Source organism: Natator depressus, chromosome 15 (assembly GCF_965152275.1).
Source record: "Natator depressus isolate rNatDep1 chromosome 15, rNatDep2.hap1, whole genome shotgun sequence".
Taxonomy (NCBI): Eukaryota; Metazoa; Chordata; order Testudines; family Cheloniidae; genus Natator; species Natator depressus.
Window position 1 is genome coordinate 858191 of NC_134248.1, and position 23541 is coordinate 881731.

Consider the following 23541-nt stretch of genomic DNA (forward strand, 5'->3'; position numbering starts at 1 on the left):
CAATTACATGTTACTTTTTTTCCTTCCAAAGAAAGCACAGAGGTTTCCAGGTAGCGCCTCCTTCATTCCTGCCTGCCTTGATACAAGGCCTCCAATATGGGCTGAGGTATCTTGGTGTCTCCCTGCCATCTGCATCAGTTGCTGTGACTCTTTTCTATTCCTTTCTAGCCGTGACTCAGGGTCTCTTCATCCAATGCCTGGCACGTGTAAACTCCAGCACTGCCCCCTGCCGAGGGTGTCATCGGAATTCCCTGGGCAAAATCACAGCAAAGACCAGACAGATGGAAAAGGAAGCCAAGGAGCTGTTCAGATCCTATGTAAGTGCTGCCCTCCAGGGGACACCTCTGGCTGGGGAGAATCTCTCAAGGGATGCCACTAAGCTCTGCATGGAGGGCACAGCTCTCCAGCACCCGAGGCACTGCTTTGAAGAACAGCAGCATGAAGCAGGGTTGGGCAAAGTGGTTGGCCCATGCTGGTAACTGCATAACTGTACCCAGAAGGTGGCAGCCACAGGGATGGCCCCATGGAGCCAGCAAGGGGCTGACTGATCTCCCTGTAGATGGAGGCCGGGTGATGTGTGTAGCACCTCATGCCCAGTGCATATGGGCCTGTTGCAGCACACAACCTCCCTCTTTCGCTTGAGCTGTAAAGACTCATGTTTCTAGCTTTGGAGGTCCCTAGTTTGGTCCCCAGTGTCTGCCACGAAGGTGGATGTTTCACGGACATGCAATGATGTTGGGATCCTTCTGCCCAAAAAAGGCATGGGGCCTGCTCTGGGTCCTGCCTTATTGTTGGGCAGGAGTTCGCTGGAAATATCACATGGTGGAGTCAGCATGAGTAGCTGGGGTGGCAGACTGGTGCGCCGAGAGTCGTTGGAGGTGTGTGGGTGGTCTGGGGGAATAACCCCACTGACACAGTCACCTTCCCTCCAGCTAGATTTCCCCAGAGCCCATCAATGCTTCCCCGAGCTTTGGCCAGAATGTGTGTGTGGGAGGGAACTCACAGGCCCATGAATCATAGATCAGAGGAACGTTAAGACGTGGTTGGTGCCTCCAGCAGCACAGCTGGTGCCGTCTGGCTGGGTGTACCTGACTGCTATTGTCAAAGAGTAATCGCCTGAGAACTGACTGTGGAGAGCACTTCCATCTAGCTCGGCAGGCCGAAGCAGTGTAAGCATTCCCTCTGACATACTCATGTTCCTTAGAGCACCATGACCAGCACAGCCCCCACCCTGCCATGTTGCCAGAGGAGAAGCAATTTAGAGTGTGGGAGTTTTCTTAGATCTTAAAAGCCGCAGTCCTGCCTGCACTGTATGAACATAGAGCTGAAATTTGTGTCATGTCTTCAGCCAACATCTCCCATTCTGCTGTTGTTTAGCATGCTGGCTGCTACTCTCCAGCCCAGAAGTAGCTGCATTTTCCTGTTGTTGAATATGTGTGTAGTTTGTCAAGCACTAGTACTGGATCCTCTCGTGCAAGGACTATAGTAGAAAAACCATGGTTCAGTAATTAAAGCACTGACCTAAGTACCAAAAAGTCTGGTTCTAGCCCTGGCTTTGTCATCAGCTCACTAATCAAGTTGCTTCATGTTTCTATGCCTCAGTTTCACCATCTATAAAATTGCTGTAATAATATTGACCTATTTCTGTCGGCTGGTGTGACAATTAATTCCTTAATGTCTGCAGAGTGCTTTGAAGGCCCATGATAGGTAGTGTCCTGTTGCTATATATGTAATGTATTGTAGTGATTCATAGACATTTAGGCTGGAAGGGACCTCCAGGGGTCATTTAGCCCATCCCCTCCTGAGGAGGCAGGAGTGAGACAATCATTGACAGGTGTGTGTCTAAGAGGGTTTCCTTTACTGTCCATGTGACAGTGGCCCAGGCGACTCTGTCAGTCTCTCCCATGGTGGCTGGCATTGCATTTGTTTATTTGTATTTCCAGTTGACTCACCAGGGCTTGCTTCCACCCGACCTTCGCCAACTCTGCAACGAGGCTGTACAGTGGTTTCCCACGGAGAATATAAGAGACCAGCCAAAGAGTGTCATGCTGCAGGAGCTATACCGGACTCTGGAGCACATGAAGGACGCCCTCGAGAACATCGGGAAGCAGCAGCAGGTGCTGAGCACCCCAGGTGCTGCATTACTCGGCAAACTCCAAAGCACCCAGTGGTCAGTGAGAGGGCTCCTCTCCAACACCGGCTGCGCCCTCTGTCTCAAGGGAGTCTCGCCCAACTCCAGGGGCATCCCAGAGAGACGTGTAGCCACTAACGCTTTCCAGCAAAAGATTGACGGATGCAAAGTGCTCTGGAACTACAGCAAGTTCCTGGAGAAACTGGTCAGGGGCTCAGGGGAGAATGCGCCGCAGGGACTCAGAGATCAAAGGAAAAGACGGAAAGGCACAAAAAGAAAGGAGGCTTCCTCACACTCCTGAATGAGCCACCCAGCGGGAGCCAGGGAACCCTAGATGGCTGCCGCTCAGATCTGGTGGTGAGGATGGAGCCAGGAAGGCTTCCGAAAAATACTTGAACGAAATACACAACCCCTGTTTAACCCTGAGAAGCGGCTGCACAGGAGCCTGGTGCAGGGACACCAGAGCCATGTCGTGTCCTGGTCCCACATTCAATGTGCTAGGACAGACAGTCCCTTGGGGCCAGATTGGCAAAGTGCTTGGCACCCAGCAGCCACCTTTGCTCTCAGGGGTGTGGGGTATTCTCTGTTGTTCTCAAGTGGTTGGGGGGATTTTCCTTCGCTCTCAGTGGGAGCTGCTGGGGGCCATGCACGTATGGAAGGCCGGACTGAGAGCTTCCAGGTACCTCTGCACAGCGTACAGAAGCCAAGGTGCCTTGTTTCTTATCAAAAGCACCACTGGATTCTGCAGGAATGGTTCATTACTGCACTGTTTGAGACCCTTTGCAGAAGAACAGGCTGGATTCAAATGCACAAAGACCCAGCATCTATCCCAGAGGTGGGCAAACTACAGCCCAGGGGCTGCATCCAACCCTTCAGATGTTTTAATATAGCCCTTAAGCTCCTGCTGAGGAGCGTGGCTCCCGGAAGCAGCGTCACATCCCTGCTCTAGCTCCCATGCATATGGGCAGCCAGGGGGCTCCCCAAGCGCCGCCCCTGCAGCTCCCATTGGCCAGCAAACGGGGCCAATGGGAGCTGCAGAGGCAGCACCTGCAGATGGGGCAGCACGCAGAACCACCTGGCCGTGTCTCTGCGTAGGAGCCAGAGGGGGGATATGCCGCTGCTTCCGGGAGCTGCCTGAGGTAAGCACCACCTGGAGCCTGCACTCCTGATCCCCTCCCACGCCACAACCCTTGCCCAGCCCTGATCCTCCTCTCACCCTCCGAACCCCTCGGTCCCACCCTCCTGCACCCCAGAGCCCACACACCCATCCAGAGCCCTCATCCCCTCCCTCACCCCAACCCCCAATTTCATAAGCATTCATGGTGCGCCATACAATTTCCATATCCAGATGTGGCCCTCAGGCCAAAAAGTTTGCCCACCCCGATCTATCCTGATGATCCAACCCTAGTTTAACCTATTTTGCCCACTTGGCTGAGTTTTCCATTGCCCAACACCTTGGGTCATCCCCAGTGCTGAGTGTAATAAAATGCCTCTAAAACAGAATGGTAACTATTTACGCTCACTTAGCACTGGGGCAAATGATGACCCAAGGTGCTGGGCAATGGACAATCTGATCCCAGGTACAGAAACTTAAATTGCATGTGAAATTAACTCGTTACTCCAAGTCACCAGCAGCACAGAGCCGTTGGGGGTTGGCGAAGTGTATGTCTACACAGCAAAAGGTGCGTATGGGCTACCTAGCTAGCTTGACTCCAGCTAGCATGAGGAGCAATAGCACTGAAGACAGCAAGCTGAGTCCATACCCAGGGTCCATACCGGGCTTGTACTGCCTTCCCTGCCATGTCTGCCATGCGATTTTTACCTGCGCAAGCTGGACTGAAGCGGGCTCAGGCCCGCTAGCCTGTGAAGCAGATTCACACCAGTCACTCCCAGGTCAGATCAGATCAGGAGGTTACTGTGGCCCGGCAGCACTGACTGTCTGAACATTAAACATGTTGTTAAACTTGGCCTGATTTTCCAGTGATTCAAAGGTCCAGTGACCCAGCCTGACTAAGTCGCTGCGCACTGTGGAGTATGTGTCTCTCCTACCCAGGATCCAACAACACTCAGCACATGACTGCTGCAGATGTTTGTTCTCTTTATGCCCCTTGTTGTTCTTTCCTAGAAGTAGTTTTGAGATCGCAAACCATGGTCCAGATCTTCAGCTAGAGTAACTTGGTTTATCTCCACAGACTTCAGTTCACACCCGCTAAGGATCTGGCCTGGTAATTTGTATTGCCGTCAAAATGACTCTAAATGAGTTTTAATTCCCCAGTATTACCTGGGAGTGGCATCACCTGCTGGTGCTGTGCTGATGTCCTAAGGCACCATTGCACTGTACCCCTGGAGGGTAGTATGGCACTGATGCCAACATAATGAAATGTGACCGTTGAAACAACCAGCATGCCTTGCTCTGTAATAATTTATAGATTAATATTTGTACAGGTTCTGTATTTATTATATACAATGGTTTAATTTAAAATAGCTTTGTACTGGAAAGATCTATTTAAAATATGTGGTGTGTATATATATATATATATATATATGTGTGTATGTTTTTAATATATGTTAAAATATGAACACAAGAATATTTTATTTATGGATTTTATTTTATTTTTTTCTCATGGTATTAGGCTACCTGGATCATTCTGGTAATGTGTAAGTCAGACCCACTTATTTTTGTACAACCAGATTGTTAATTTTATTTTAAAATATTTCATTAAAAGTAATGTTGAAATGAAATGCTGATCTGAATTGAAAAGTAGAACCATTCCATTTAGAAAATGGGGATACAAAACTTTTTGACTTTTTTGGATTTTTTTAATGGGTGGGGGGTTTTTGTTTCACCAAAACAATTCCGTGAAATTGACCCATATTCTCAATGTCTGTGTCGACCTGAATATGCATTTCTTTGCTGGGGGAAAATAAGTTTTGGGCGAAAAATGTCGCTCAGCTCTTTGGAAGTCCTTGCTGACTGAGGCAATCTCTCCTTGAAGTCAATGGGCATTTTGCTTGCATAAAGACTTCAGGACGTGGCTCATCCAATGTAACTCTCTCTTTTCTCAGCCCTTGCCCATGTTCATAAATGTTGTCATCCTGTAATGGAAATTAGTTCAATGGGATTCCCAGTTGCCTGCATGGATTTACCACTGTTACAAAATAGCAGCACATTTCCCTGTTTTCCTTACTTGCAAAGCTCTTTTTATCTGGCCAAGCATGAGATGGCAATCACTGAAGAATGCAGTGCAGCAGAGATAACCACTAGAGTGCCTGGGGGAATTTAGGGATTGCCAGACTGGCTCTGACAAGTGGTCCATCCAATCCAGTATCATGGCCACAATCAGATGCTTCAGAGGAAGGTGTTAGGATCTGTACAATAAACTGTTCATAGGGGAAGTTTCTTCCTGACCTGGAGCAGTGCGTGACTGGACTATGCCCTGAAGCATGGGCATTTATATCTCTTCCGAATGTTTGGGTCTGGGAGAGAGCAGAACTAGTGGGAGCATGGTGTGATCCAAAGCTCCTCTGGCTAAAGCAGTGTGATGGGTTGGAACACAGAAACCCCCTTGGGACTGCCAACTGCTGTGCCAAGACTAATTCTGCCCCTGCTTTCCCTGCCAGCTTGGGACTCCAGCACCCTGTCTTGTTGAGCCAGACATGCCGGTCTGCTCCAACACAGACCCAGGGTTTGAACCAGGTGCCCAAAGCTTCAGATTTAACTGAAAGCACTCAGATGCCCAACTCCCAATGGGGTCCAAACCCCAAATAAATCAGTTTTACCCTATATAAAGCTTATTCAGGGTAAACTCATTAATTGTTTGCCCTCTATACCACTGATAGAGAGATATGCACAGCTGTTTGCCCCCCCCCCCAGGTATTAATACATACTCTGGGTTAATTTATAGGTAAAAAGTGATTTTATTAAATACAGAAAGTAGGATTTAAGTGGTTCCAAGTAGTAACAGACAGAACAAAGTGAATTACCAAGCAAAATAAAATAGAATACGCAAGTCTATGTCTAAGAAAACTGAATACAGATAAAAACCTCACCCAGTAAGCATCCTTTTACAGACTAGTCTCCTTCTAGTCTGGGTCCAGCAATCACTCACACCCCCTGTAGTTACTGTCCTTTGTTCCAGTTTCTCTCAGGTATCCTTGGGGGTGGAGAGCCTATCTCCTTAGCCAGCTGAAGACAAAATGGAGGGGTCTCCCAGGGGTTTAAATAGACTTTCTCCTCTGAGTGGACCTTCCCCGTGTAGAATCCAGCTACAAAATGGAGTTTTGGAGTCACATGGGCAAGTCACATGTCCATGTATGACTGAGTTTCTTACCAGCCAAGCCACATTCCTGGGAATGCTCAGATGTGGATTGGTGTCTTTTCAGATCTGTTGTCTGTTAAATTGGATACAATTAACTTAGGCTTGAATAGAGACTGGGAATGGTTGATTCATTATAAAAAGTAACCTATTTCCCCTTGTTTATTCCTCCCCCCCCTCCACTGTTCCTCAGACATTCTTGTTAAACCCTGGATTTGTGCTGGAAATGGCCCACCTTGATTATCATACACATTGTAAGGAGAGTGATCACTTTAGATAAGCTATTACCAGCAGGAGAGTGGGGTGGGGGAAGAGAAAACCTTTTGTAGTGATAAACACCCATTTTTTCATGGTCTGTGTGTATAAAAACATCTTCTGTATTTTCCACAGTATGCATCCGATGAAGTGAGCTGTAGCTCACGAAAGCTTATGCTCAAATAAATTGGTTAGTCGCGAAGGTGCCACAAGTACTCCTTTTCTTTGTCTGTTAAGTGCTTCTCGACTGGGCATTTAACTTGCACATTCCTTTCTCAAGAAACTGACCAAATGCTTACTAAGGCTACATAGAAATCAAGCAAGTACACAGCCAATATTCATAACTTCGAATACAAAAATGATACCTACATACAAACAGGATGAATAGATTCAGTAGATCATAATCTTTACAGACATATGTTACATGGCATATGTAGCATAAAACTATTCCAGTTATGTCATATATACCTTCATAAGCATATTTCCATAAAGCCTTATGGGGCAGGCAGAATGCAGGTTTGCTTAATTAGCTACAGAGATAAGCCGAGCTGGAAAAGCTCTTGGATACTGAAGTGGGGGAGGTTCTACATGCATCACTGGTAGCTCCATGTTGTGGGTGGAAGAGTTCATCTTTGATGGCTGTTTGTAGCCAGTCCTAAGGAACTCTGCAAGGAACTCTGTAGCCAGTCCTAAGGAGCTATCCCAGGCAGAAGGGATAGCTCAGTGGTTTGAGCATTGGCCTGCTAAACTCAGGGTTGTGAGTTCAATCCTTGAGGGGGCCATTTAAGGATCTGGGCCAAAAACTGGGGATTGGTCCTGCTTTGAGCAGGGGGTTGGACTAGGTGACCTCCTGAGGTCCCTTCCAACCGTGATCTTCTAGGATTCCCTCACATGAACAAGTGTCACAGCACCAACAAGAGAACTCATGCTGGTGGCAGAGATGGAAACTAGAAATCTACACCAGTTAAATAACTAGCCCAGCTACAGGTGCTGTTCTTCATGGCCAGGAGCTGAGTCTTTCTTTTGCAACATATCATTATGAATGGATCATAAATCCCAAGAAACTGTCACAGTCATTAGGCCCCAGAGCAAGGTAACGAATTTTGTAAACCAAATTTCTGTTCCTTCAGGGGATTTTTGGCCACAAGGTCTAGCAAATGCCAGGAATGTGTAAATGAAACGGATGTGTGGGAGGGAAGGGAGGTTCAGAGGCTAATAGTGAAAGTTAGACAAGATAGTGACTAATTAGCAATAACCTGAAAAGAAAGTAAGAACTGGTGAAAGAACTCGCAGGGGGTTACCTGTTGGAGAAAGTCTGTTTAAAAAGTAAAACTAAAGGGCAAACTCTTCTGGAATAATCTTCAGCAGGCCCTACAGCAAGAGCAGAAGGTAGCATTAGCTACAGCCAGTCACTTTATCGGCAGAAAATCAAACATGGCCCAAAGCTTATCATTGTAACCAGGCTTTGGCCACCCAGCCTTTCACCAAGGCCACTTGCACTTTCAAGGCAACTTGGGTGGGGTGAAAATTTTCCATCAAAACTGGTTGTCAGTGGAAAATGGGTTTGTAACTTAGAGATTTTTTTGAGAAAAATTATTGTGAGAAAAATAGCTTTCTATGTAAAATTTCAATTTTTTTGGTTGAAAAAACAAATGCCCCAAAATTGAAATATTTTGCCAAAATAATCTAAGTATTTTGAGTCAGCTATTGCATTGCAGTGCCCCATGGGAGTCCTAAGTCAGTTTCCGCATGGCCCCATTCTCCTCTTTGTCGTAGGTTCTCCAGCCAGCCCACACCTTCCAGGATGTGCCAAGTCTAGGGATTCCCAGGCTGTAACCATCTCCTCTCACCAAGAAGTAGGGAGACCATAGCCCCTAAACTGAAAACAGGACACTGGCTGAGAGATCATCAGTGCTCAGGGGAATTTACTTACAGCATGCAAAAAAGATATGGCAGTTTCACATATTGTATATATATATGTTCATCAATTTTATAGTGTCATTTATTTTACTTGCAATTCAGTAGCTACTAGCATTGTTCCTTGTCTTGCTACTGTTCTTCTGGGTGTGAAGCCGCCTGACACCATGGCTGAGCTCCGCTGCTCGGCCCACAGTTTGAAAACCTCTGGCTTATGGTGTTGGAGTAAGTCACCGTTTAACTGAGCCAAATACTTTTTTTAACACTATGCTGGATGGTCTGAATAGTAAAAATGGTTTTTATTATAAGTAGACCAGTGTGCCCTTGTTGCCAAGAAGGCCAGTGGCATTTTGGGATGTATAAGTAGGGGCATTGCCAGCAGATCGAGGGACGTGATCGTTCCCCTCTATTCGACATTGGTGAGGCCTCATCTGGAGTACTGTGTCCAGTTTTGGGCCCCACACTACAAGAAGGATGTGGAGAAATTGGAGAGAGTCCAGCGAAGGGCAACAAAAATGATTAGCGGTCTGGAACACATGACTTATGAGGAGAGGCTGAGGGAACTGGGATTGTTTGGTCTACGGAAGAGAAGAATGAGGGGGGATTTGATAGCTGCTTTTAACTACCTGAAAGGTGGATCCAAAGAGGATGGATCTAGACTATTCTCAGTGGTGGCAGATGACAGAACAAAGAGTAATGGTCTCAAGTTGCAGTGGGGGAGGTTTAGGTTGGATATTAGGAAAAACTTTTTCACTAGGAGGTTGGTGAAACACTGGAATGGGTTCCCTAGGGAGGTGGTGGAATCTCCTTCTTTAGAAGTTTTTAAGGTCAAGCTTGATAAAGCCCTGGCTGGGATGATTTAGATGGGGATTGGTCCTGCTTTGAGCAGGGGGTTGGACTAGATGACCTCCTGAGGTCCCTTCCAACCCTGATATTCTGTGATTCTATGATTTAGAATAGTTTATTCTGAATAGCATACATGTCATCAGCTGGCAAGAGCAAACAGGCCAAATGTCCTGTGACACTAGGGTTGCCAACCCTCCAGGCGCTGACTTTTGTTTTTGCTGGTGGGTGCGCCACTCCTGTGCCACTCAGCCTCTTCCCCTGAGAACCCTCCCCCTCCGTTCCCACCTTTGTTCTCTCCCCCAAGGACCTCCCCCGGCACTAACGCCTCTCCACCCCCCCCTCGAGCGCCGCTCACTGACTCCTCTTTGCCCTCTTCTGCCTTAAGGGTGAGTGACGGGGAGAGGAGCAAGCAGCGGGGGCCTTGGGGGAAGAGGCAGAGCGGGGGCAGGAAGAGGCACAGCTTGGCCAGGGCTACGGGGGGACGAAGCCAAGCGGGGATGGGCCTTGGGGCAGAGTGTGGATGGGGCCACGGTCCGTGGGTGCTAAGCACCCCCTATTTTTTTCGTGGGTGCTCCGTGGCTCAAGCACCTGCGGAGTCGGCACCTATGCCCAGTGACATCTGGGGCAGAGATTAAAAAGAGGGCTGCCCCAGCCAAAAGGGGCCGTATGGTCACCCTGCCAAGAAGGGAGCCCATGAAACCATAGGAGGCGTTGTTCTCCTATGGATCCCGGCCGTCTACAGCAGCGAAAGGGAGCATGAGGAACCTGAACTACACTCCCATGGGGCCCTGAGGCAGCTTTTCTGAATCAAAAGATTTGTTTTCAATTTCTCACCAAAAAGTCAATGGTGCAGAGATGACATTTTCCAGCTCTCTGTAACAGGCCCCTGCACCCTGCACCCAGCACTGAAATGGGGCCACCTCCATGGCACAGAATAGGCCCTGACTCAGAGGGAGCAGGCCACCCACTGAATCAGCCGCACCACTTCCTGTATTCCTCCTGCCTGACCCATCCACCCAGCACTGTGTGCATGTATTTCTGCACCCAGCCCCCCCCCCCCCCCCCCCCAGATTGGGACTAAAGAAGAAACCTCTAACTGGGTCTCCATTGTTAAAGAATTTTGAGCAGAGATGGGCCTGAGCAACAAAGTTTAGCTCCACATCTGGATCCAGACGTCCCCAAATCCTTTAGGCCATCTCTAAGGGAGAGCAAAACTATGTCACAGCCTCTGGCGGGGCCCAGCTGTTGTTTACAAAGGGGTTTTTGTAAACAACACACAACTTACTGCAGATACAGGTGTGATTTTCCACCCCCTCCAGTTTCACCCCAGGATAACTCTGTTGGGCTCAGTCTTCAGCTGTGCTGGAATAGGAAGAGATGCTTTAAGACACCTTAATACCCTTCTGATTGTGGGCTGATCTAAGTAGCGCTGGCTGGTAATGATCATCTCCAACTGCTGGAGGTTGCTGGACCACAGCAGTGCCCCCACCCCTCCCCTTTTCCCAGCCACACCCCCTATCCTGGGTGGTGTGGATCTGGTTCTGATAGATCTGTGCAGCCCTGAGATTCCCCACACCAGAAGAAGTCCCCAGGAAGTTGGTTAAGCTGGCTTCATTGCCCCTTTGTGCTGCCCAGAAGTACAAAGAGGCTGTGTCAGGGCAAAAGATCTGGCTCCTTGTGTGCAGGGGAGTTACGTCGGCTTTACGCTGAGTGCAAGTGAGAGCAGACTCAGCCCTTCTGCTTGCAAAAGGAAATCTCCCACCTGTCAATTGCTGCAGCAAACTCTCGTGAATTTAGGGTTTGGGTTCTGAATCCTGCCATTTCCACAGAGGGATAGTGCTTTGTGATGCAGTGCGTAAGGATCTCTCACTGCAAGGCCTCTCAGGGCTGGCTTCGGCTGTCCATGGCAGAAAGCACGCCAACAAAAGAAACAACACAGTGACATGCATGAGGCTAAACCAAAGCGTTCTGCGCTAAGGGACATGGCTGCGAAGGATTCTGGGATGTGGGGAGACGTGGATGGTTCTGAGGTCACAGAAGGACACGTGGGTGATATTGGAGTCAGGTTAAAATGATTTCAAACCCCAGAAAGAGAACGTGGAGACTCTAGTCCCCCTCTCCCTCTGAGGCACACTGATCGCTCCGGTGACACAGATCCTCCTCGTGCTGTATCTTGTCTGTGGACTGACTCTCCTGAGCCCTGCACTCACATCCATCAGGAGTCTGTGTCAATACCTGACTCCCAGGGCCTCATCCTGCTTCCTTGTCCTGGCTGACAGCCAGAAGTAACTCCATAGAAGCCAACGGAGTGACACAGGTGTGCAGCCAAAGTGTCGTGACTGGGACTTGGGCGGCCTGGCCTAGCGGGTGGGGCAAGGAGTCAGCCCTAGTGGTGAGAGCAGCCATCCAGCCAGAGTCAGGGAGCAGGAGTCAAGCAGAAGGTCGGAACCAGAGTCAAAATCTGCACTGAAGCACAGAGCTGGGGTCCAAAGCAGGGAATAAGGGCAGGGCCTGTAGTAGCAGCAGGCCAGGTACTGGTAAATTACACAGACAGCTTCTTGGACTGTCCTGCAGGCTTAAATAGTGCACCTGAACCTATCAGAGGGCATCGGCGTACTGCCAAGATCCTTCCATGGGCAGCCCTTCCTGTGGTGCTTCGTCGCCCAGGGTTTGTAGTGCATTGATCCGGGCTCGGCCAAGTGACAGCACAGCGCATCAGTCTCCAGGAGCCCTTTAGACACAGAGTCTAGTGGAATCTCCATCCTGAAGAACAGCCCCTGCAAAGAGCCCCCAAACCCAAAAGCCCACACGTCTCCTTTGGTTTTACCCAACCTTCCAAACAGGGCCGGATCCCCGCGGGAGTGCACCAACATCAGCGGAGCTGGGCTGAGTCACACCAGCTGGGGTGACCCAACCCAGGGGCTCCTCCGAACAGAGAAGTCACTCATGGACAGCACCCAGTGTGACGCCCTGCAAAAAGCCATTGCACTCTGGCACTTTGGCACGTGAGCAGCGGATCTGAGGCCTGATTCTCCCCTGGCTTTGCCCCTCATCGTTTATACCTGTGCAAAGGGAGCGTGAAACACACATCAAACTCAGAGCATTTTACATCCCGTAGCACAGGTGCAGTGATCCCCCGAGGCACAAGACATTGGGCCCCAGCTCCTCACGCCTTGCGGTGAGCAGCCTCAGACTCCTGCCTGGAGCAGGGCTGTTTATTCTCTGCCCTGGGAAGGGGTTGCCTAAATGTACAGGGTGGGCCGCTCCACCTGCTGATGTAACTTAGGAGTGCCACCATTGAAGTCAATGTCCTTACACTGGTACAAGGGAGAGGAGAATCAGGGTGTCTGAGTCAAAAGTCCTAAGGCACGCATCGTCTGATCATGAGCACACGAGGAGTCAGTCATTCCCTTGTGTCTGGCCCCGGTCAGCACGGCCCGGAGCAGAGCCCTGGAGAATCAGCCATCGCTGTGAGTCAGTCCCTGGAAGGATCACTGTTCGGCTGCACATGAGGGCTGTACACTCTCTGGGCTCACCCAAAGGGCCAGTGCCCACTGCCTGACTCTGCTAGGGAACGGTCAAACTTGATGGCATGAAGTCTCCTCATTCTAGCTCAACAACTTCCTAACTTGCAGCATCTCGACTGGGCCACCCTGCGAAAGGGCCACTGAGGAAGGTCCAGCGCAGCAGCTGCTCCACGGAGGAGGCCACCCTTTCTCCTGCAAGAGGCAAGCGCCAGAGATCCTCGAGAGATGTCACAATGAAGCAGCCAGTGTCAGCTTCCTTTGCAGCCAGTAGACACGCTCCAGGCCCTAGGCTGCAGTGGCCGGGTTCATGTTCTACGTCTGTCCAGTGCTCGCCAGCTGAGCTCCGAAGAGGACGTTGTCTGCATGGGCATCGAATGCAAGGACTGAGGTAATATGCTGCCTTCATTCACTGGGGAGCAGCATCTCCGCTACGTGTGACTGACGCTTTCGAACACGGCCCCAAGGGGGAAGCCAGTCCAGTGTGGTGCAGGATTCATGCAGCTTGAGGGGGCAGATTGTATAGTCATGTTTAATAAGGGTGGGAGCAGGACTGTGGGTTTCCTGTGAGAGTCCATGCCCTGCCTGGCGGCCCACCTCTTCACAGGCAGCCCCCGCAGTTTCCAAAGTGGCTGGCGCTGGTTTGGCAAGGCAGGAAGTGGGGTAGTCGGGGCTGTGTCAGCTGAGAGCACCCCTTCTGCACTTGCTGCTAGCTCAGCTCCTATGGCACTCTCTTGGTGGAGATCAAACTGCCCTGATGGCCAAGAGCCCAGGGGAGGGCACAGTGGAGATGATGATGAGATGAGTTTATTATTAATTATTATTTATTTATTTATTTATTTGTATTATCGTAGTGCCTAGGAGCCCTAGCTATGGCTCAGGACCCAATTGTGCTGGGCGCTGTACGTTATTATTAGGTGCATTATGGTAGCACCTAGGTGCCCTAGTCATGGCTCAGGACCCCATTGTGCTGGGCACTGTATGTTATTTATTAGGTGCATTACGGTAGCGCCTAGACACCCTACCCATGGCTCAGGACCCCATTGTACTGGGCACTGTGCTTGCCACCTCGTCTCTCCTAGGGGGAATCCACCTGGTCTCAGTGGCCATCCCAGGACGGGCCTGCACCACCCTGCATCACAGGGAATGGAGGTCTCCCTATGGCAGTGTTTAACACAGGGCACCCCATTAACTCTGGCCCTTTTTATCTGGCCTTGAGAGCTGACACCTGGAAACTAACACAGGGGAGTACGCTGCCCTGCAGTGCAATCCTGCCTAGGAGAGCAGTGATTGGCCAGTTACATGTCTTCGGGCTAGTCTCCATCTCCTAATACAAGACATCTCATGACGGGAGCTGGGGAGCAGTGCTGGGATGCCGCTGGTTTAGACTCAGTGGAAGCCAGGGGAGATCAGCTGGGGACCAGGCAGGACGGGTAGATTGGAAATTATTGTCTGGTGGCAGGCAGGCACGTGAATCCCCACGGGATGGTTCCCAAGCAGCCAGTGGAACATTGTGCGAAGAGCACGGGATCTGTTTCTAAACGCCGGCTCTTTCCCCTGGTGCTCAGTGGCAGAGGGCGGTCCGTTTCACCAGAGCCAATGCGTGGGCTCTCCGCATCTCATGCTGGAGGGGAGCTCTGCTGGAAAAATTTGCTTGTGATGTGTTGTGGACCATGTGAAATCCTATAGAGCTGCTTCAGGGATAAACACATTGCGCCTCCTCGGCCCTGCCCCCTGCCCATAATAGAGGCTCAACTTAAATGTAAACCCCAAATTAAAACACATAGTAAGAGAACCAGAAAAGAGCCACAGTGGCTAAACAACAAAGTAAAAGAAGCCGTGAGAGGCAAAAAGGCGTCCTTTAAAAACTGGAAGTTAAATCCTATTGAGGAAAAGAGAAAGGAGCATAAACACTGGCAAATGAAGTGTAAAAATACAATTAGGAAGGCCAAAAAGGAATTTGAGGAACAGCTAGACAAAGACTCAAAAAGTAATAGCAAATTTATTTTTAAGTACATCAAAGCAGGAAGCCTGCTAAACAACCAGAGGGGCCACTGGACGATCGAAGTGCTAAAGGAGCACTCAAGGACATAAGGCCATTGTGGAGAAACAAAATGAATTATTTGCGTCGATCTTCACGGCTGAGGATGTGGCTGAGGATGATTCCCAAACCTGAGCCATTCTTTTTAGGTGACAGATCTGAGGAACTGTCCCAGATTGAGATATCATTAGAAGAGGTTTTTGGAACAAATTGATAAATTAAACAGCAATAAGTCACCAGGACCTGATGGTGTTCACCCAAGAGTTCTGAAGGAACTCAAATGTGAAATTGCAGAACTACTAACTAGTCTGTAACCTATCATTTAAACCGGCTTCTGTACCAAATGATTGGAGGATAGCTAACGTGATGCCAATTTTTAAAAGGGCTCCAGAGGTGATCCCGGCAATTACAGCCCTGTAAGCCTGAGTTCAGTAGTGGGCAAACTGGTTGAAACTATAATAAAGAACAATATTGTCAGACATATAGATGAACATAATTTGTTGAGGAAGAGTCAACATGGTTTTAGTAAAGGGAAATCATGCCTCACCAATCTACTAGAATTCTTTGAGGGGGTCATGAAGCATGTGGACCAAAAGATCCAGTGGATATAGTGTACGTAGATTTTCAGAAAGCCTTTGACAAGGTCCCTCACCAAAGGCTCTTACGCAAAGTAAGCTGCCACAGGATAAGAGGGAAGGTGCTCTCATGGATTGGTAACTGGTTAAAAGATAAGAAACAAAGGGTAGGTATAAATGGTGAGTTTTCAGAATGGAGAGAGGTAACTAGTCGTGTCCCCCAGGGGTCTGTTCTGGGACCAGTCCTATTCAACATATTCATAAATGATCTGGAAAAAGGGGTAAACAGCGAGTTGGCAAAATTTTCAAAATTACTAAAGATAGTTAAGACCCAGGCAGACTGCGAAGAGCTACAAAAGGATCTCTCAAAACTGGGTGACTGGGCAACAAAATGGCAGATGAAATTTAATGTTGATAAATGCAAAGTAATGCACATTGGAAAGCATAATCCCAACTATACATATAAAATGATGGGGTCTAAATTAGCTGTTCCCACTCAGGAAAGAGATCTGGGAGTCATTGTGGATAGTTCTCTGAAAACATCCACTCAATGTCCAGCGGCAGTCAAAAAAGCTAACAGAATGCTGGGAATAATTAAGAAAGGGATCAATAATAGGACAGAAAATATCATGTTGCCTCTATATAAATCCATGGTACGCCCACATCTTGAATACTGTGTGCAGATGTGATCGCCCCATCTCAAAAAAGATATATTGGAATTGGAAAAGGTTCAGAAAAGGGCAACAAAAATGATTAGGGGTACGGAACGGCTTCCGTATGAGGAGAGATTAATAAGACTGGGACTTTTCAACTTGGAAAAGAGACGGCTAAGGGGAGATATGATTGAGGTCTATAAAATCATGACTGGTGTAGAGAAAGTAGATAAGGAAGTGTTGTTTACTACTTCTCATAACACAAGAACTAGGGGTCACCAAATGAAATTAATAGGCAGCAGGTTTTAAACAAATAAAAGGAAGTATTTCTTCACACAACGCAAAGTCAACCTGTGGAACTCCTTGCAGAGGATGTTGTGAAGGCCAAGACCATAACAGCGTTCAAAAAAGAACTAGATAAATTCATGGAGGATAGGTTCATCAATGGCTATTAGCCAGGATGGGCAGGGATGGTGTTCCTAGCCTCTGCCAGAAGCTGGGAATGAGCAACAGGGGATGGATCACTCGATGATTGCTTGTTCTGTTCATTCCCTCTGGGGCACCTGGCGTTGGCCACTGTTGGAAGACAGGATACTGGGCTAGATGGACCTTTGGTCTGACCCAGTAGGGCCGTTCTTATGCATTCTGGCAGTGCAGTGGGCACAGAACCTGGCCACATCTCCTCTGCTGGCAGGAGAGTTTCCAAAAGGTATGTAGCTAGCAAAGCCAGCTCCTATGTCCCCAGCCCTTGCAGCAACCAGGAGAGTGGGTAGTGAGGGCTGGGCAGGGTGGGAGCATGCTCTGGCTACCCCTGATTGGTAGATGGCTCCTTAGACACCTGTAATTACTTGGCAGAGTTTAGCGCCTGGGCAGATGATGAGGAAGGGGATGGTGTAAAACTGGCTGGAGGATCAGGGAGCTGTAAGTGGCTCCTGCCCCATGGGGACTGATTGCAGCAGAGAATCTGGGCCATTGGGTCACTAGCACATTGGTGACAAAACTGGGTGCCCTTGGTCCATTCTGGCTAAGGCTGTACGTTTGCCATGGCCAGGACTTTTGTGACAACAGTGACTTATAAAAAGAAAAGGAGGACGTGTGGCTCAAATAAATTTGTTAGTCTCTAAGGTGCCATAAGTCCACCTTTTCTTTTTGCGGATACAGGCTAACACGGCTGCTACTCTGAAACCAGTGACTTATAAGGGGGTTGCCTGCCAAGTCATGGGGCCTGCTTCCTCCAGGGCCTTGCACCTCTTTCATCTGTACCATGAGGGCATAAAATACCCTGAGATGAGAATTCTCCAAAGATAGCGGTGCTGGGGTTTTATGAGCACTCTGTATAAATGTAAGAGTGGGGAATCGGGCCCATGCTTTTGTAACCCGAGCTGCTGAGCGAGATTCCCATGTATTTATACAGAAGTACTCTCTATGTGCTGGATTTTTAAGGGAGCCCGGCATCCCATTTGCATCCAACAGGCTGAGCAATTCTGAAAACCTGGCCATTTATTTATCTAAATGAGAGCAGAACTGAAAATCTGGCCCTTATTATCCTTTTGAAATTTCCAGCCCTGTCTGTTCAGTGTAAAGAAATCTGAGCCAGACCTGGGTTTTTAAATCGTTTTCTTCAGAAGAACACGTTAGGATGAAATGTTTTCAAATCACCCCCATTGCAAAATGAAAAAGATTTGGCTCCACTCAGTGACAACGTGTGACTCTCTCTCCAATCAGTTTTCCTTTGAATTTGTGACTTCTGCCCATTCGCCATGACAAAGCTCTGCCCAGCAGCTATTCCTTGTCTCTCACTCCTAAGGAGATGAGCTGTTCCCCACGTCAGTTAATTTGGTTCATTTCACTAGTACCTGTGATGGCAGATTCCTCCTAGTTTTCCAGCTGGCCATAGAGTCTTCCAGGGTAGACAAGACCTGAACTTCTTCTGTGCAAAACAACAGGAGGACTTGCAAACAGGCCAACCCTTTCAGGCAGTCTTCAAACCATTCTGTTCCAGCAGCATTTTATGCCCACTTTGCAGAGATCAGAGCACTTATGCACAGGCTTTATTTAAAATCAATGGGACTTTCAAGTCTTTGTTTAAAGTTAAGCAGGTGCTTCAAGTGCTGGCAAGAACATAAGAACCAAACTGGGTCAGATCAATGGCCCATCTAGCCCAGGATGCTGTCTCTGAAAGTGGATGGTACCAGGTGCTTCAGAGAGAACGAACAGAACAGGGGAGTTATCTTGTGAGCCATCCCCTACCATCCAGTCCCAGCTTCTGGCAGTCAGAGGTTTAGGGATACCCAGAGCATGGGGCTGCGTCCATGACCATCTTGGTTAATTGCCATAAACAAGGCAGTGGAGAATCAGCCCACAGCATCTCAGTCCTTGGTATGGAAGGATCATTCATCTCCATGAGTCAAAGGGGAATTTATGGCTGTAATTATTCAATCCTGGGCTTCCCCAGACCATGGGTGAAGTCCTGAGCTCCTTACTCAGTCCCTACTTAGCGAAACTCTCCTTGATGTCACATTCGCCAGATGTGGGGAACTCTGACCTCAGACCTGGACGTTGCTGCTTGCTGGAGATGAGGTGTTTTAGTTAAACACACACCAGAGCCCCACCCTCGATGTCAGGAGCAAGCCACCTTCCCCTCTCCATCGCTCGGTCAGCCTTTCCTCAGTCTATCCACCCAGGCAATGTGGCTTAGGGCTCAAGCATTGGACTGGGACTTAGACAACCTGAATCCTAGGCCCGGCTTTGTCACTGGTCTGCTGGTGACCTTGGGCAAGGCAGTTCTTCACTCTATGCCTCAGTTTCCCCAACTGATGACACCAACCACCTTTATAAAGTCTTTGAGACCTAGTGATGTGGTATTCAAAGGTGGCCACTGATTTTGGTGTCTGGGGGCTGATTTCCAGAACCGAAGCCAGCAGGTGCCATGGCTGCTCCGCTCTTCTGGCTGCCCCATCTCAGCAACAGGATTGGAGGGGCTCAGGGGTGTGAGCGGGGGTGGGGGCAAGCAGGGGCATGCTTCCCCCCCCCCCCCCGAATCAGTGCAGGCCCAGAACTCCTCCAGGGCTGGGGCAGGGAGAGCGAGCTCCTCCAGCCCTGCGGACACGGGCGGAGATCCAGCTCCTCTGGCTGGCGGCCGCGGGAGAGCGAGCTCCTCCGGCTGCAGGGGCTGGAACACCACAGCAGTGACTACCTCCCCCACAGATGCAATAAGCTGAGTCTAAACATCACAGCCCACTGGCATTCCCACCACCTCTGAGAGTGCCCACCCCCAGTCACAGGGACCAGTGTATCAGAGAGATGGCTGGGGATAGGAATGGAGTAGTGGCCACTTTAAATCAGACCCGAGTCCACTTAGGCCGGCAGCCTGGCTCTGACAGCAGCCAGCACCAGATGCTTGAGACAACAGTGCAAGAAACCCCCTTGTGGACAATTAAGGAACAGCCTGCTCCTCGGGCCGTTGGCTCGTGCCCTGGACCATGAGGGTTTAAATCCCACGCTTGGTGTTGCTTAGCCTAGCGAATGTATCGGGGTGCTCCCATAGGAATGGCAAGGCTTTTCTTAGACGGCCTAAGGATAAGGAAGGATAAGCTCTTGGGGCCTGGGACTCTAGTATGCGCATGACATCCTGGCCCTATTGTAATCCATGGAAGTTTTGCCATTGACTTAAATAGGCCCAGGATCTCTCACTAAAGCTGTACAGGGCACACTGGGAACACACTCCTGACTGAGCCCCTGGGTGCTGCTTAATACAAAAAGCAGAAATAGTGGACCTGAGGGGCTGAATAGCCAGCTAGGCCATAGGCCCTCCTGAGCTGTGCTAGTGGGCTGCGGGGCATGCTAGGGCGACTCCCTCGTAGAACATTGGGAACCAAGGGTGTGATGCAATAGTCTGACCAATAATTCCCTTCTCTAACAGCATCCACGGCTCACTTGGGCCTTGGGGCACGTGCTCTCCCGAGCCACTCTGCCAGTGCAGTCCCTAGTGCGCAGGCTCCTTGACCTTTCAGAACTCTTCTGGTTCTGGCCTGGCACAGATGCCAGCAGAGCTTAGCATTTGGTCAGCTCAAGCCATTAGCAGGGTTTCGGCTGGAGCCAGGACTTGGGCAGCTCGCCTCTGGGACCGAAGCTGAGAGGTGCTTTACACAAGGTAACGTGCGGGGCTGTGGAATACGGAGCCTGAGTTGAGCTCCTCAGGTACCTGAAGGGGTGGAATCCGCTGACCTTAAAATCCTGGCACAGCCAGAATGAATTTGTTCTTGATAATGGTGCTGACGAGCTGTTTGCGAGAGCACCTAGAGGATGACAAGCTTGGGGCCCCATTGTGCTGGTGGCATGCTAACATATGAGGTGAGATCTTTTGATAGTGCTCAGCTTTGGCCTAACTCAGGTCTCATGGTTAGTCATGGCAAATCTCTCCGTCACTGCAGGCCAGTGCTGAGAGCCCCAGAGTAAATGCTAGGCCTTGCCCCAAAGGCTAGATGGTGAGGCATACCAGGTGGGTTGAGATGCACAGGTGCTGCAACTCAGGGTGCAGGGGGTGTAGCAGCCCCTCCCTCCGCTTGAAGGGGGTTTCATCATCTACAGGGTTTGCGGTTTGGTTCCATGGCTCTCCGCCCTTCCCCCCCACTATACACATTGTTCCAGCCCCCGTGTTGAGATGGCGCAAGGGGATAATGGCAGTAAGACGGTGTGTGCAATTCTTGCTTGGGCTTGAAGCACTGGCTGGGGGGAAGCTGGGTGTTTCAAAGGTTGAGTGAGATGAGAGCCCCACCCCATGGTCTTTTTTAACATGACTAGAATTGGAGGGTATGTGAGCCAGCCAGCAAGTTCATTTTGAAATTGAAGCAGAGGGGGGCTGAGCTGTGGGCATATACAACCAGACCCACAATGGATTCCGAATGAGGTGAGAGCTTTTGCTTCTCTAATCCAGCAGACTCAGGAACCTAGTCCAAAAGGAAGAGCAGAAACTGCATCTGCCCACTCCTTCTTCCTCTTTAGCTCATCCATGCTTTGTTTAGTCAGACGTGAGGTTTTTAGCCTCTCGAGAAGAACCCTGAGAATATTCTGTGCATGGCTTTGGCTAGCCTGCTTCAGCTCCACTGCCAGATCCGGGCTAAATGCTGGAATTACTGGGGGAGGTTCTCTGGCCTGCGTTATACATGAGATCAAGACCAGATGATCAAAAGGGGCCCTCCTGGCCTTAAATACTCTGAATCTGCCTGGGGATTTGCCCCAATACAGCCATCAGCGTAGCTGCACAGATACGACCTCTAGTGTAGAAGGTCAAGCTGCGATTTGCAATGGGCTCATTTAATTTCATCAAGTAATTGCTGTGCCTGTTAACCCAGGGGTGCAGCCACATTGATGGCTGTAACCAGGGCAAATCCTTAGTCCAGACAAGGCTATCAATGAAGATGGGGTATAGGACTATGTTGAAAGGCAGAGAATAATCAACACTTCCATTTTAATGAGTTGTTAGCCCAGAAACCAGGAGGCCATGCCACTTATTCTGATCTTCTTTTATCTTTGTTATGATTGGACCGCACAGATTTACCATTTTGGGGATCTGTATTCCAAAGTGTCAAAATCCATTTGGAGAGGCCAAGAGGATGGAGAAATCAGCTACAGAACTGGGGCTGAGTTAATGGGAATCCACTCCGGGCCCCAGGTTGATTTTATACCCTGAAAGCCAGGCAGGATTCCTTCAGGGTTCGGACCGGGAGTTCACTGGACTCAGTTGAACGAGACAGAAACAGGATCAGCTGCATATAGGGGACTTTTGTGCATGTCCTTCCCGGTGGTCCTGCAGGTTCTACAGCCAACGTGAACTGCAGAGAGGCACCTATTCAGCAGGGCAGAGATCCAGATTTCAGCGATTCGCAGTCTGGAGAAGAATGTTCCTATCGTCTTAATTTTCATTAAGACTCTTCATCACTGCTCTGGCTGAGACCTCTTGAATCATAGAATTATAGAATATCAGGGTTGGAAGGGACCTCAGGAGGTCATCTAGTCCAACCCCCTGCTCAAAGCAGGACCAATCCCCAATTTTGGCCCAGATCCCGAAATGGCCCCCTCAAGGATTGAACTCGCAACCCTGGGTTTAGCAGGCCAATGCTCAAACCACTGAGCTATCCCTCCCCCAAGGGTGACTTGATTATAGCCCATACGTACCTATTTAGGGAACAAATATGTAATAATTGTCTCTTCAAGCTAGCAGAGAAAGGTCTGACACAATCCAACAGCTGGAAGTTGAAACTAGACAAATTCAGACTGAACAAAGGTGCACATTTTGAATGGTGAGAGTGATTAATCAATAGACCAATTTACGAAGGGTCGTGGTGGATTCTCCATCACTGCCAATTTGTACATGAAGACTCGGTGTTTTTCTAAAAGCTTTGCTCTAGGAGTTATTGTGGGACCTGTCACTGGCCTGTGTGATACAGGAGGTCAGACAAGACCAGAGGTTCTCAAATTTCATTGCACTGTGACCCCCTATTACTACATGACCCCAGGAGGGAGGACCAAAGCCTGCGCCCACTTGAACCCTACCGCCCCACTGCTCCAGGCGGGGTGGGGGGGAGTCGAAGCCCAAGGATTTTAGCCCCAATGGGGGCCTGCAACTTGAGCCCCACCACCCAGGGCTGAAGCCCTTGGGCTTCAGCTTCAACCTGGGGCAGTTGGGCTCGGGCTTTGGATTTGGCCCCAGGCCCCAGCAAGTCTAAGCCAGTCCTGGTAATCCCATTAAAATGGGGTTGGGACCCACTTCGGTGTCCTGACCCACAGTTTGAGAACTGCCTGACTAGATGATCACAATGGTGCCTTCTGGCCTTGGAATCATTGAATTTAGGGGACTCAGGCCCCTCTTTTGAAAAAATCTCACCCCAAATTCTTTAGACTCCCTGTCTTGAGCCACCCTCTGTCACCTTCCCAAATCCATATTAATTTTAAAAAGTCAATCAGCCCACTCAAATGGTTTTTCCTTGTTAAGTGAGAAAATTGCACCTCCCTCATTGGCGAAGGTGAATTACGGACAAGTTAGCCCACTGCTCTGGAACTCTGGAGAGGTGGCTTCTATTCCTGGTTCTGCCATTGGCCTACTGAGTGACCTTGGGCAAATTGCTTCATGTATTTGTGCCTCAGTTTCCTCCTCTGTAAAATGAGGACAATACTACTCGCCTTTCTTTGTAAAGCTCTTTGAGATGTTCTGATGAAAAGCTCTATGTAATGCATGTGATGCATCACATTGACTATATGATTGATGCTATCTTCCGATGGGC

At 49.4% G+C, this 23541-nt stretch overlaps 1 protein-coding gene across 1 annotated transcript; it reads left to right on the forward strand.

The window, feature by feature from the left end:
- The first annotated feature begins 281 nt into the window (after positions 1-281).
- Positions 282-2432, forward strand: LOC141999568 (leukemia inhibitory factor-like). Its single transcript, XM_074973133.1, has 2 exons — positions 282-317; positions 1944-2432. Exons 1-2 carry the CDS (start codon positions 282-284, stop codon positions 2430-2432), a joined length of 525 nt encoding a protein of 174 aa, XP_074829234.1.
- The last annotated feature ends 21109 nt before the right edge of the window (positions 2433-23541 follow it).

What these genes read in the sequence shown, in the direction of transcription:
- LOC141999568 (XM_074973133.1), top strand. Translation starts at nt 282, where the DNA reads ATGGAAAAGGAAGCCAAGGAGCTGTTCAGATCCTAT. An exon ending in AGGAGCTGTTCAGATCCTAT is followed by an intron (nt 318 to 1,943) that starts GTAAGTGCTGCC and finishes TTGTATTTCCAG; the next exon opens with TTGACTCACCAGGGCTTGCT.